This window comes from Mixophyes fleayi, chromosome 2 (genome assembly GCF_038048845.1).
Source record: "Mixophyes fleayi isolate aMixFle1 chromosome 2, aMixFle1.hap1, whole genome shotgun sequence".
NCBI lineage: Eukaryota > Metazoa > Chordata > Amphibia > Anura > Limnodynastidae > Mixophyes > Mixophyes fleayi.
In genome coordinates, this window is record NC_134403.1 from 333,988,145 (window position 1) to 334,003,623 (window position 15,479).

At 37.5% G+C, this 15,479-nt stretch overlaps 1 protein-coding gene across 1 annotated transcript in view; it reads left to right on the top strand.

Moving 5' to 3' along the window:
• The window catches only part of TRPV3 (transient receptor potential cation channel subfamily V member 3), a 29,854-nt gene extending 15,043 nt beyond the window's left edge, over positions 1-14,811 (top strand). Inside the window, exons 5-18 of the mRNA XM_075196956.1 lie at positions 2,496-2,647; positions 3,275-3,451; positions 4,277-4,417; positions 6,462-6,742; positions 6,905-7,081; positions 8,028-8,186; positions 9,289-9,387; positions 10,003-10,076; positions 10,530-10,695; positions 11,106-11,172; positions 12,153-12,424; positions 12,661-12,773; positions 13,157-13,236; positions 13,773-14,811. Coding sequence (XP_075053057.1) covers positions 2,496-2,647; positions 3,275-3,451; positions 4,277-4,417; positions 6,462-6,742; positions 6,905-7,081; positions 8,028-8,186; positions 9,289-9,387; positions 10,003-10,076; positions 10,530-10,695; positions 11,106-11,172; positions 12,153-12,424; positions 12,661-12,773; positions 13,157-13,236; positions 13,773-13,888 — 2,074 coding nt within the window. The 3' untranslated portion in view covers positions 13,889-14,811. The remainder of the gene's footprint in view (positions 1-2,495; positions 2,648-3,274; positions 3,452-4,276; positions 4,418-6,461; positions 6,743-6,904; positions 7,082-8,027; positions 8,187-9,288; positions 9,388-10,002; positions 10,077-10,529; positions 10,696-11,105; positions 11,173-12,152; positions 12,425-12,660; positions 12,774-13,156; positions 13,237-13,772) is intronic.
• The last annotated feature ends 668 nt before the right edge of the window (positions 14,812-15,479 follow it).

Consider the following 15,479-nt stretch of genomic DNA (forward strand, 5'->3'; position numbering starts at 1 on the left):
GATGATACCCAAATCTATCTATCCTCTCCTGATATCTCGACATCTGTGTTGTCCCGTGTAACTGACTGTCTTTCTGCCATTTCATCTTGGATGGCCTCTCGTCAACTCAAACTTAATCTTTCTAAAACAGAGTTAATAATATTCCCACCCGCCAACAAGAGCATACCTGACATTTCTATCTCTGTTGATAACATGACCATAAATCCCACCCCACAAGCTCGCTGCCTAGGTGTAATCCTTGATTCACGCCTATCCTTTGTTCCCCACATTGACTCTATATCTAAATCATGTTACATACATCTAAAGAACATTTCCAGAATCGCACATATCTCACACAAGACACTGCTAAAACCTTAATTCATGCACTAATCATCTCCCGCATTGACTATTGCAATTCCCTCCTTACTGGTCTTCCCAAAAACAGACTCAAACCCCTAAAATCTATTTTACATGCTTCGGCAAGACTGATTTTCCTTGCCAATAGCTATTCCTCTGTTGAATCACTCTGTATGTCTCTACACTGGCTGCCTGTCTTCTACCGAATCCAATATAAAATACTTTTACTAACCTACAAGGCCATCAACAAAGCTGCACCAACATACATCTCCTCTCTTGTCTCAAAATATCTCCCAACTCGGCAACTCCGTTCTGCAAAAGATCTGCGTCTCTCATCCACCCTCATTACATCCTCCCATTCCCGGTTACAGGACTTTTTTCGGGCTGCACCCACTCTATGGAACTCTCTCCCTCGCACAATAAGACTCTCCTCTGTTCTACAAACTTTCAAGCGTTCTCTGAAAACCTACCTATTCAGACAAGCTTATAATATTCCTCAACCACCATCTTAACCTCACTACCTTTAGCCTGTTACACAATTTCACACAAGACAACTACCCCCGGAATAACATTGTTGTGTGACAGGATCATTTAGCTTATGAGTCACCCTACCTTTGCAGTCTGGCTGGGCCAAGATGCAAAATGTATACTTAACCTCATGTGTCAATCTCCCATTGTCCCATAGATTGTAAGCTTGCGAGCAGGGCCTTCTCACCTCTTTGTCTGTTTTACCCAGTTTGTTTATTAGTTTATTACGTTTGTCCCCAATTGTAAAGCGCTACGGAATATGTTGGCGCTATATAAATAAATGATGATGATGATGACGATGAATAAGAGTGTTATTATTGAACAGACGTACAAAAAACAGTCAGAACAATTGAATCAACATGTACATAGAAGCTTATAATGAGACAACCATTTTTACAATTTTATATGCGGTATCAAATTGTATATAACTGTAGTGAAAGTGTGAAATGTGGGAGTGGGGGGAAGGGAGTCAGAGAGGAGGGGGGGGGAGACCACAAAGCAGGTATATGAAAGAGCTCAGGGGGTGGAGGGTGTGTAGACGACTCAAGAAGATAAGGGGGCAAAGCGTATAAGGGAGCTGGACTTACCCCACATGGGTCCTTATCACGGGGCTAATTGTTAGGGGGACGCGAGCTTTCCACAAACTGCCAAGGAGCCCAAACCTGGTTAAAAACATGGCCTCTATCATGGAGGTAATAGCTAATCTGTTCCATGGCTGCGACATGCCAGATTTGTTTTTTAAGGGCTGTTAGAGAGGGAGGGGACGTTTTTTTCCAGTTTAGCGTGATAAGGGATTTAGCCACTGTCAGTATATGTGAAGCTAGTTTTTTGGAAAATTTGTCAAGCTCTGGAGGAGGATAGCATAGTAGAAACACCCAGGGGTCCTTTGCAACGGGAGCCTCAAATAGAGAGTTTAGAATGCCACAAACCACATCCCAGAAGGAGGAGATAATTGGGCAGGTCCACCATATATGGAGCATAGTTCCCCTGTGGCCACAACCCCTCCAACAATAAGGTGAAGAAGAGGGAAACATGCTGTGGAGTCGAGTAGGGGTATAATACCAACGGTAATAGATTTTATAAGAGGTTTCTTTAAGTTTGGTGGATATGGAGCTTTTAGCTATCCCCAGTCTCATGTCATCCCATGCTTCATCGTCCGGAGGGGGGCCTAGATCCTTTTACCAATCAGCCTCATGTGCCCTCGGAGTAGGAAGGACAGCAGCAATAAATATACCATAAAGTTGGGATTTTCAGCTTTTTAAGAGTACTTACTGCTCAAACAGGAACTGTGGTTTTCCTCTGAGCACTCTTGTATTGCGCACTCTAGGGGGTAAATGTATCAAGTTCAGAATTCTGCAAGTCGCCGGAAATCTGCAACTTTGCCGGGGAAATTTAAAGCGGCGATGGCTTGTAAAGGCAAGGTATTGATTTCAGTGCACACCATGGACACCACAAAGCGGGGCTGGGTCTGCAGTAGCAAGGCTACGTGGGGTCCCACAGCTGTGGGGCCATGCTGTGCCATATAAAGCATCTATAAACATAACAAGTGCAATAGCATTCATCTTATATAAATACATGTATTTTATGTCAGCTATAGATTAGAAATGTAACAATATATTTTCTTCTTTAAGTCCTGCCTCAGTAAACCAGAAGAAAACTGCAAAAAGACCAGCAAAAAACCTGTTGTTTAAAGCGGTTTCTGAAGGAGATGTGGAGTCATTATACAGACTTCTAGAGGAAGCAAAAGAATCAGCCACTGCATTTACAGAGAAAGGTGCACAAGGTAACCGTCATCCCAATGCTGTAATAGTCACCTTTCTACATAAATGGTTTTCCACATGCACACAATTTCTCATCGAATCGCATCCTAGCCCTGCTTCTCGCTGTATTGCCTTGCGTATAGCGACATTTGAGCAGCGGGGGCGGGGCCTTATGATGTGTTCCGCACAGCCACGCCACGTGCACTCGGCACCCAGATGACCAAATCAACATACCCACAGTGGTGGAAAAGGGGGTGTATACAGTGGTATGCCATACTGTTACTTCTCTTACTGCCTTCATTGTAACACTATCACATTTCATTCACATGTTAAGTGATGGGTCCTCTTTAAATTTAACTATAAACGGATTATATGTATTTATTTTTACATACATGGATTTAGTTCCTGTTTCAGACATGCACTTTAAGTTTAACCACACACTCACTACACTGGTGCCAGCAGCACAGTTGTGATGTAACCCATAGCAACCAGTTAGACAAAAGCAAATGACAGACACCAATCAGAATTGGTGTCTGTGGGTTATCTCCACCATTTTATCAGATAAGTCTAAGTACTCACATCACAGTTTTGCTGGAGTGTAACACACACAGACATACACACTCACATCTAATCTCTGTGCTATGTTTCAGATTTTTTCATGTACAAATTTACATCAAAGGACACAGGGAAAACCTGTCTTATGAAAGCCTTACTGAACATAAATGACAACACACCAGAAATAGTGTGCATTCTGCTGTCATTTGCTGAGGAGAATGGATTCTTGGACAGATTTATTAATGCTGAATACACAGAGGAAAATTATAAAGGTAAGTAACAATGCACTTGCATAATGTATAGCTCCCAGATATTCCAATTGGAGCAGGATGCGTGACCATCAGATCAGTGCTCTCCATCTGTCATAACTATCTGCTGAAAAGATTGTGACTCTGTACACACTCTGTAAAGATCTATGGACAATGCTGGTATACACACTTCCACATTTGCCCAACATCGTTGGTAGTGATGTTTAGGAAGTTTATAGAACCAAATCAAATGATATGATGTGCTTTGTTACGATAAAACACGATTGGCAGAGCGATATCTTACCGAACGATAATGTATCATGTTAATGGCAGGTTAATTGGATGATACACCTGTAGTCTGTATCCAGTTAACTCTTCTCATTATTTTATTGATGTTTATACTTTTACTAAAAGAATTTTCATAGTGTGGGGAACGATCTAATTTTTTTCTAACTTATGAGGCTGATGGGGGCACTCTTAATACTTCTATCAGTGGGCTAAGGAACAGCTGCAGATCCTATCAGAGCAATAATGTAAATATCTGATATAATTTGTGTTTTTTTGCACAAAATAAGATATGTCCATAAGTCACACTGTCCCTTCACCACTCCCAAGAACAAATAAAGGATGTTTTCCATGAAAAAGATTTTAAAAATACATGTTGCATTATATTACTGAATACTAGTATTGAAAATGAATGTCTACCTTTGGGTAACGGAAAGAAAATATATTCACAAATTGTATTTCATACTATCTAAAGATTGTTTGTTTTAGGTGACACCTCGGTGGGAAATATTTCAAACCACTTTTGTTCCCAAACATTGAAATGCCTTGTGTATCTTCTTTTAGGCCAAACTGCACTGAATATAGCCATCGAGAGACGACAAAGTGACCTTGTCAAGTGCTTAATTAAGAAAGGGGCTAATATCAATGGACGGGCACAAGGCCGGTTCTTTAACCCAAAATATAAACATGAAGGATTCTATTTTGGTAAGTTATTTGTAATTAGTGTAATACATGTATTATACCTGTTATTTTAATCCAATATCCAGTCAGGAAATGAACCAAAACCAAATCATTTAAAATATGAGGCACACAGTATTAAGTATGAGTGACTAATTAATAATTTATTAATATTGATAGCTCTACATTCATATTATAAATTGGTACATGACACCCTATTGATATATTCAGTCACTTTTTAGTTACAAACATGCTAAACCAAATCAGTGATATAGCAGCATAAATGCTATATACAGTGAGGTTCCATATATATGTTTAGACAGTGAAACATTTTCATAACAATGGATTTGAAATTAAACAATGGAGATGCAATTGAAGTACAGACTTACAGCTTTAATTCAAGGGGTTGAACAAAAATATTGTAAGAAACGTTTCAGAATTGCAACCATTTTTGCAAACGATTGTCAGGGGCTCATATGTAATTGGACAAAGTAACAAAATCCTAAATAAAATGTTCATTTTTAAATACTCATGAATGTCATGAATCTTTGCAAATAGTGACTGCCTGAAGTCTAGAAGCCATAGACATCACCAAATGCTGTGTTTCCTCCTTTGTTATGCTTTGCCAGGCCTTTACTGCAGCTGTCTTCAGTTGCTATTGTTTGTGGGTTCAGTTTTGGGTGTGCCTTTAGTTTTTCACTTCAGCAAGGGAAATGCATGCTCGATCGGGTTGAGATCAGGTGATTGACTCGGCCATTGTAGATTATTCCACTTCTTTGCATTAGAAAACTCCTGGGTTGCTTTCACAGTATGTTTTGGATCATTGTCCGTCTGTCCTGTGATGCGCCATCCAATCAACTTTGCTGAATTTGGCTGAATTTGAGCAGCTGCTTCTGTCATATTATCAGTAAACACTAGTGACCCAGTGCCATTGGAGGCCGTGCATGCCCATGGCATGACAATGCCTCCACCATGTTTTACAGATGATGTGATAGGCTTCGGATCATGAGCCAATCCAAGCCTTCTCCATACTATTTTATTCCCATCATTCTGGTACATGTTGATGTTAGTTTCATCTGTCCAAAGAATGCTGTTTCAGAACTGGGCTGTTTTTTTTTATGTTTTTTGGCAACGTCTAATCTGGCTTTTCTGTTCTTGAGACTTATGAATGGTTTCCACCTTGTGGTGAACCCTCTGTATTTGCTCTTGTGAAATCTTCTCTTTATGGTAGACTTGGGTAATGATATGCCTACCTCCTAGAGAGAGTTCTTCACTTGACTGGATGTTGTGAAGGGGATTTTATTTACCATGGAAAGGATTCTGCGATTATCTACCACTGTTGTCTTCTGTGGGTGTCCAGGCCTTTTTGTGATGCTGAGCTCACCAGTGCGTTCTTTTTTTTTCTCAGAATGTACCAAACTGTTAAATCGGCCTCTCCTAAGGTTCCTGCTATCTCTCTGATGGATTATTTTTTTGTTTTGGCAGCCTAAGGTTGGCCTGTGTCACTTGCATTGAGAGTTCGCTTGACAGCATGTTGTGGGTTTACAGCAACAGCTTCCAAATGCCACACTTGGAATCGACTCCAGGTGTTGGCTGCTTAATTGATATAGAAATTATGAAGGAGTAGCCCACACCTGTCCATAAAACAGCTTTTGAGTCAATTGTCCAGTTACTTACAGTCCCTTAAAAAAGAGGGGGCTACATATTAAGCAGCTGTAAATCTTAAACACTTCCTCCAATTTGCATTTGAATACCCTCAAATTAGAATTGATAGTCTGCACTTTAGGCCCGTATTCATTATACAACTGTAGTCTGAATATGTTCTGGTAAACAGCTAAAATAACAAATATTGTATCAGTGTCCATATATATATATATATATATATATATATATATATATACCTAACTGTATATATACAGTAAGTATATAACTAAACTTTATATGAGAGCCCATATTTGCTCCAGTTGAGTAACAATATATAATGCAGTAAAGATCGCCACTTTTTCATCCCTCTAGGCTCACTTTAAACTTATACATAGCATATTAAGTTAGTTTCTGTTGTGGTTTTAAGGTGAAACTCCATTGGCTCTCGCTGCCTGTACCAACCAACCAGATGTTGTACAACTGCTCATGGAGAACAGCCAGACAAATGTCACCATCCAGGACTCTTTGGGAAACACCGTATTACATGCTTTGGTGACTGTGGCAGAGAATTCGGAAGCACAAAATGCCTTCATAATACGCATGTACGATACAATTTTACGGACCTGTAAAAACAAGTCTTTGGAAAGCTTTAAAAACGATGATGGTCTCACTCCAATGCAACTGGCAGCTAAAACAGGGAAGACCGAGGTAAGACAATATAAAGAATAACGATAAGAGATTTCCTAGAAAAAGTTGTTATTGTTTGAGTTATCACAGTAAAAACAAAACTAGTTATTGCTATTTATTGTAGTAAACATTATGTAAGGTTAAAGCTTCTACAATATGTGAAATTTCAATGTCATCCTCCAGATCCTCCATTACATTCTCAGCCGTGAAATAAAAGAAAAGGAAAATAGGATCCTCTCCCGAAAGTTCACAGACTGGGCTTATGGACCTGTTTCATCTTCTCTCTACGACCTGAAGGATGTGGACACTTCTTCCCGGAACTCATTACTTGAAATTGTGGTTTACAACACCAACATTAATGTAAGTGGCACAACTTTTATAACTGGAGCCAGTGCCGGATTTACCACTAGGCAACCAAGGCAATTGCCTAGGGCCCAGCGGTCCCCAGAGGGCCCTCCCAGGGCCGGCGGTGAGACCACCCTTTAAAAATGGGCCGCTACTTATGGGCCAGTGCTATGTGCTACTTATGGGCTAAAGTCTGCCAGCCAGCCCCTGAATAGGGGTATATGTTATGCTAAAAAACTATAGTGCTATGGATTTTTTCAGGGAGGGGGCCCCAAACCAGTATCTTGCCTAGGGCCCCATGAGGTCTAAATCCGTCTCTGACTGTAGCAGATAGTCATCCTAGAAAAACTAATCAATCAATGACAGTTTCTATTTTTACTCGATATGTGGAATTTAAACTGTAGTTAACAATCTCATGTTTGTCCTTGCTTAGATGTCATAATCATAACAGGAAACACCAATGCTCTTATTTTAAATGAAAAACATATTTTTGTATATGCTCATATATATTATGAATAACTACACACTCCCACTAGGCAAATCAAGGGAGTGTCTAAAACATTGAATGAGTTACATGGTGTTACTGCTTCAGTGCTCTTCTTTACCCCATGGTACCCACATTGGTTGCTAGTCACTGATATGGCAGGGCAGCATACTTATAACTCTGCTCAATGGGTAGGGAGAGTGGCACTGGGTACGGAGAGTGGCGCTGAGTTATGATGTCACAGTCAGTTTTACTTTCCTTGAAGACCTGTTTTTAAAGTTAGAGGAACTGTAAACTTCTAATGGTCCCTATTTTGCTCAAGTGCTTCATGTTTAAAATTAGTGTGATTAATCAATGAAAAAGCAATATTGTTATAATAAAATTCCAAATTATTTTATTTCTTTAAACAATAAACCATTGTCATTATTTTCATTTAAAAAACCTTTAAATTAAATGTATCTTCTTATTTTCTCCTAGAACCGCCATGAATTATTGGCTTTGGAACCTCTTCATAACCTGCTTCAAATGAAATGGAAAAAGTTTGCACGATACATGTTCTTTATTTCCTTTCTTCTGTCGCTAACTTATAATGTTGTCCTAACATTAGTCTCCTATTACCGACCACGTGGCGATCAGGTATATCCTCAGTTATTAAGTTCACTGATAAATAATTACGCATTAACCTTGCTACTCACTAACCAATTATTTGGGATTCCTTTGGGATTCCTAACCTTCTTTGACCTGGGTAGTATTTGTCGGTGGTAATCGGTATCCCGATGCCTGCAAAAAAAACCTGAACAGTCAAATCACGACATAATTAAAATCTACACTTAACCTTAACGACAAAACTGCTATGCGACTGCTCGAAAATCAGAAGATGCTAGATGCCGGCGCTTGGTGACGTCACCAAAGACAGCAACATGTACATTTAAAGAGGTTTGTTAACATTAGGGTTGGGGTTAGGGGTTAGGGGTTTGGGTTAGGATTAGGCTGCGTCAAACGTCGTTGTCATCTGTGACATCAAAATAAACCACCAGCAACCAGCATCTTCAGATTGTGTAGCAGCCACATAGCACTTTGCTCGTTAAAGTCCTCCGTCGGTGTTAGGGTAAGTGTATATTATAATTATGTCGTGATTTGACTGTTCGGGTTTTTTTTGTAGGTATAGTCAGTGTGGGTATCCCAAGCATCGGGATACCGTACCCAACCCGTCATTGTGGGTGGTAGCTTTAGGACCTATGTTTCAGTTTTGTGTATATATATATATATATATATATATATATATATATAAAATTTTGGTGGCCTATTTTTATTTTATTATTATATACATATATGCAGACTTGCATTGGCTGTGCTTTTATACATTTACATATATTATATGTATATATATATATATATATATATATATATATATATATATATTTATAGGATTGAACTTGAAATCATTTTATACATATATACAGGCTCAGATTGGCCATACATGTACATGTTTTATAGGCTCGGACTTGCCATTAACGTGCACATATATACAAACCCCAAATCTTGCAGGGCCCCTATTTGAATATTTGCTTTTTGACATTGTAACATCATTAAACAATTATGTCCATACTGTAGATTGTTGTGTATTTATAACAGACTATGTACATTGTATAAAATGTAAATATAAAACATAGCATAATATAAAGACATTATTTGTGACTTTAGAGTGGGTAATACGATATCTCTTCCATTGCTGCAGGCTCTGTATCCATTAAATCCAACATATGATCAGGGATGGTTACAGCTGGTCGGACAAATGTTTATTATTGTTTGTGCTACATTCCTTATGATCAAAGAGGTGAGTAATAAAACTGTTTTTCAATTGCAATATGTAATTATGCAAATGACTCATTGTCTCTTTTGTAAGATTTCCTAATTCTTTGCATAATTTCACATTTGATGTCATACAGTTTTTACTAAGCAATTATTTGGGAGTGCTTACCAGTATAAAACCTGTTTGCAATTTACAGCTAGTAACAATTTTATATTAAAGGAAATATTCCTAGGAGTAAACATGTGCATAGCATACAATTTAATGTCAATAAAGATCTTACAGATCCATCTAGTCTACACTTAAAAATAAATCATTTTCTTTGTAGATAGTATTTGTGCATTTGCCGGTAGGTCATTTATTTGTTATTGATAAAATGTTTTACCACATAGATATATATTGAGATATAAAAATGTCTTAAAAATCGGTAAATAAAACAATAGACTCAACAATAAACTCAACATAGTACAGTGAAGGCATATAAAGCAGATTACACCGGGTCTAAAAATGTCTTTTATAATGTAAACTGTATTTTTACTACTGACAAGAAAGATTCCATAACATAAAGGTTCCTTGTTATTAAAATATGTTTCACGCAATATACTGTGCTCAGACTGAATAACTGCTTTGTCTCCCGCATAGGGCGTGGTAATCTTCCTGGTGAAGCCGTCAGATCTTCGATCAGTCCTGTCAGACGCTTGGTTTCATGTTTTGTTGTAAGTAGTTAAGTTCTAATGGGTGTAAATCCTTCTGCTTCTCTCATAAACCAAATACATTCATAATGAGAATTCTAAAGGAGTGTTTCCTGTCATCAACCTTATCAGGAATACAACACAGTAGTTTCTGCTCATTTTCATTAATAATATTCACCTTATACTTGCAGCAACTTATTCACATTTAAAGAGTACATGTCACCTACATACAGTGGAGCAGCCATGTTATGGTATCGAGATGTTGTACATAGGTCCCAACGAGGTAAAAAAGGAAAATGTATCAATCGGCGGGTTTAAGTAACCAGCGATTGATATATTTCCTCTCGAAGTGTTTAACAAGCTACCTTTTGTGGTTAAGTTGCAATTTGCATTGGTTGGAATTATTAATGTTTCTGTAACTGAATCTATTATTCAATTCAAAGAAGAATCTTTAATCTGGATGTCTTTCTTTTGCAGTTTCATTCAAGCAGTCCTGGTTATTTCGTCAGTTTTCTGTTACCTTTTTGGTGTCAAAGATTATCTGGCCTTTCTCGTATTAGCCATGGCGCTTGGATGGGCAAACATGCTGTACTACACCAGAGGATTTCAGTCTCTGGGAATCTACAGTGTTATGATCCAGAAGGTAAGTGTCAGCACTCACTTATTTTTGTGAGAGATATTCTGTATTATATCATGTGAGCCAGTAGTAGAGAAATGCAATAACACAAGATTAGGGCTCCTATAACTTTAAAATAACAAAAAAACATCCATGTGCCTTGAAGTTTGGTCAGCCTACAAAATCCAACCCCTATTTCCCTTTGGTGGCCAAATAAGGTAAAATAGTTATAGAGATGTAGATATGGTGGATGCTAATTTTTTAGTTTCCTAGCATCTCTCCTTTTAGTTGATTTATTATGGAAGATGAAAAAACAAATCGTTACTTCCTGTCTTTTGAACAAGGGTATTTTTTGATCAGATTCAATTACACTGATATGTTTATTTGTAAGCTTAGACCTTAATACTAACGTTACATTGTATATATCTTTCTTCTAGGTCATCTTGAATGATGTTCTGAAGTTTTTATTTGTATACGTTTTGTTTTTGTTTGGATTTGGAGTAGGTAAGTACATTTTTATGCTGTACCCTATAAGAATACATGTGATAGAGTGGTACTGTAATGTACTCATTATCTTAGTCAATTAAGAGAAAATCCATGATCATTTAAATTCTCCATTTCCATTGATGTCAGAGTGAAGATGTAAATATTGGGGTTGATGCAGAGATGCTCACAAAATGGGAGCAAATTAAAAACAAAAAACCACAGAAAAATAGCAGGTGCAATAGATAAGCCTCCTAACACACGTATATGAATGTTTCTGTAGACCTACATGAGCCACATTTGTACTGTACTCAACCAAAGCTAGAACTACCCTTCCCGCCTCCACCCCTGTCTCCAGGCACAGACAGGCGTATATGCCGGAAATCCTTATCAGTAGCCTAATGTTATGTTTTCCTTTAGGGATTAGTCTAGAAAAAAATTATCCAATGTAGCCTTTATAAAAGGGTTTGTCCAAATTAGGATGACTCCCTGGTGGAAATTAGGTGTGGTATCTCCCATGGGACTTTACTATTACTTCCATATTGCCACTGGTCAGAGCTACGCATTGAATAATGGAAGACAAGCTCCTGAGATTGATGGACTCGAGTGGCTAGAAAAATTCAAACGGTTAGAGGGAGGAGGCAGCAGCACATGATTGGATGGTCACCGTTCCAATCAGGTGGTGGTTTTACTCACATTCCGCCCTTTCCTAGCTGATAAAAAAATTTCCCCACTACTCAAATGCCAAGAATGTCATGGAATCAACCATGGGGGAATCAAGAAAGGTTCCTACCATAACGTCAACCTGGGATAGTGTTAAAAAAGAAGGGGGTGGGATGTAATTAGGAAGCCATTAAAAACATAGAGCAAGCTCTTGAAAACTGCAATTTATGTTTCAATCCGCAACAGCCCATGTATGTAGTGAAAGGTTTTCTGCTTTTTAAACAGATAAAAAAAATGATATAATAAATAATTTGCATTTGTTTCCTTTCTTAAAACAGCGCTTGCCTCACTAATTGAAAGCTGTGCTGATGGTGACGAATGCAGCGCCTATAAGAGTTTCAGCACGGCTATTGTGGAACTGTTCAAGCTCACTATTGGACTAGGAGACCTGGAGATCCAGCACGACTCTAAATATCCCGTCCTGTTTCTGATTCTTCTAATCACTTACGTCATACTAACGTTTGTGCTGCTTCTAAATATGTTAATTGCATTGATGGGAGAAACAGTGGAAAAGATTTCAAAAGAAAGTGAGCACATTTGGAGACTACAGGTGTGTACTGTGTATATTAGATTAATGTAAGTTTTTCACAGTCCGAAAAACTTTCCAAATACAGCCATATATACATAACGGATAAAAGTGTGGATTACAGGAACTGGTGTGTACTATGTGGCTGTATTTTTTCACTTAACAATCATAACCACTGTTGACCAATATATCTTTTACACATTTAATAATAAATAATATGCATTACAACAATGATAATTTGTCTGTTTTTGTACTACCAGAGAGCTCGAACTATATTGGAGTTTGAGAAGAGTTTGCCAATGTGGTTAAAGGCTAAATTTCAGCTTGGAGAATCATGCACGGTCTCCAAAAATGACAACAGAACATGTTTAAGGTAACTTAAATGATAAATCATTTAACAAATGTGATTACAATGCATATACTATAACTGGCAATCTGAACTACACATATTAAATGTGATTTTATCAAAGATAAAAACCGCTTGCGCAATCCATTTGTCTGTCTGTGTGTACTCAAAAATATTTCTCTTTCATAAAATATGTTTGAATATTTTATTATTAAAATGCACCTGAAAGAAAGGAAAATATGCAAGTTATACAACCAGAGGTCAGGCCTATAAAAGCACAATGGGAAAGGTGGGGATGGTATTTATGAAAACCCATTGACCTCCATTGCAGCCTTATGCAGGGATGACATTATTCAATCAATGATGAGGACCGCTTCATAGGACTAATGTGTGCTCTATTTCCTTAACAGGATAAATGAAGTTAAATGGACTGAATGGCACAATCATGTTACCTGTATAAATGAAGAGCCCGGTTTTACAATGTTTACTGGTATGTAAATGAGTTTTAAGTACATCTAAAAAAAAAAAAAAAAAAATATTTTTTTGTAGTGAGAGAGTTAACCAATACACAGGTGACAAATTGGACTCATTTTGCCCAGTATGGGACTATGCATTTGAGCATTTGCCGATTTATAAAGTAAATGAGCATCTACTGTACTTGACCAGTCAAGAGTCCTAAAGAAACCTTAAGGGTACATGCACATAAGCTCTTTCTCTGGGCTCTTGTCTCATTTCAATGGCGCAGGGTGGAACAAAAATACAGTAAAATAGTCCATGCTCTATATTCCTGGAGATCACCATAAATAAGTGAAACATAGATGCAGAAGCACATGTGTGCATGTACTCTAAATACTTGCAATGTAAACCAACGAGGCTACTGTATAAACTCTAATTTACTCTATTGCTTCAGATGCAGGCTTTATAAAGTTATTTAACAAAATCAAATCGCCATAATTAATGCAAATATAAATTATTTACCTACAGTAGTTTAAAATGGATCAATATAATGTGTTTATCTTTTTGAAGGAACAAGCTACAGCAACTTGCATACTGAAGATGAACCTGACAGTTTCGAGAAAGATCGACCAGTTACAGTTGACATCGGAGATTCAACAGATACAACAATTGAGACCACGGTTTAAAATTTCAGAATGATGGAATGTTGGACATATTTGCAATCTAGGGCAAACTATAGATATTATGGAGTATGGAAAAAAATATAAACAATCTGTAATGATTTTGTTTGACATTGTCCAAATATGTATGGCTAATCTAAGATTATCTGGATAAGGATGATATACTCCTCATTTCTGGAATTGTCAGTATCATTTGTGTACATTCTATTGCCAATGTGAAGATGTCACTTATAGTTCCACAACAACTGGATAGCCACAGGCTACCCAGATCTGCCAGTAAAAACGTCCAAGCTGTGAATAACTTTCAACAAAAAGTGCAATAATCCATTAAAGGCACTTCCCAGTGCATTGATAGGGAGAGACTAACGTCTTACAAATTATGTAGCTTTAAATCAATAGCACTATTGTCATACTTGTTTATATTTATATATGAAACGATGATACTATAAGGAATTGTTTACTCATAATGAGTCTTCGTACAAACTGTGCACATTCCTTGAAACTCCATCACAATAGATCAAGCACTGAGTCAGGTTTAATTAATGTGTTCTTCTCATGCAGTCCTCTTTCCCCTGTGACTATGACTGAAACATGCAAATAAGATGCTAGCAGTCAGTCTTGTGAGCTCCGTCCCCCCCCCCCCTCCCAAATATTGGTGCTCTTCTGGGGTCTTGTATCTCTGGACAGTCACCTTAACTACTTGCTAGCTGTCCAGAAAGATTACAGATCCTGGCAGGTAAACTTTAAGTCTGTGAATCAGCTTTGCTAATCAAGATTCAGTTTTATAATAGTGTAGTTCATTTTAATTACTATGCTGCCTTCTATAGGACAAACATATAAAAAATAGGCAGCGATTAAGTAATAATTTGAAAACATGATCAATAATTATTTTATTATTTGGTGCAAACACACCACTAATAAACTAGCACAATTTTTTTTAAAACAGAATGAAATTTTCATGTATTAAAGAGAGACATAGTAAACTACTTTTGGGTAAGATCCACAGGTTAGAAACTCTTGCTCTAGATTACAGTTTGAAAATATGTGGCTCTCTGACAAGTTATGCTGATATTTGTAGTGCAAGAGCGGCTGGAGAGGTTGCTTACTCCAGCTATAGATTATATGAGACTTTATTCCCCATCCCCCAGAACTGTCTATGAAAGCTGAGGGGAAAAAAACCAGTAAATTCCACAACTGCTCACACAACTGCTTTTCCACTGTACGCCTCTATAAGTAGATAACTGTGATGTATTTAAAGTGGATTATTGGCCTGTGTTAGCTGAAGGATGACATTGTTTTTATAATGCACTTAGAGATAATGCACATACCTGTATATTGTGTTTGCACTTTTACTAGATAACGTTTGTTACTAAATATTTTCTTTGATCTATTAGAATTACATTTTTGTGTATCTAATGTTATTTTTCAATAGGACCAGTTAGCAGATTAATACATTATCTAAAGGAACTGCTGTTCTGTTAATCTAAATAACTTGTTGCTAGAACTATATGCAGTATCTCTGTGATGCTCAAATCTAGTCCTCCATGACAGCTAGGTTTAGGGGGTTCCAAATTCTGGTTTACACAATTGAGCATTA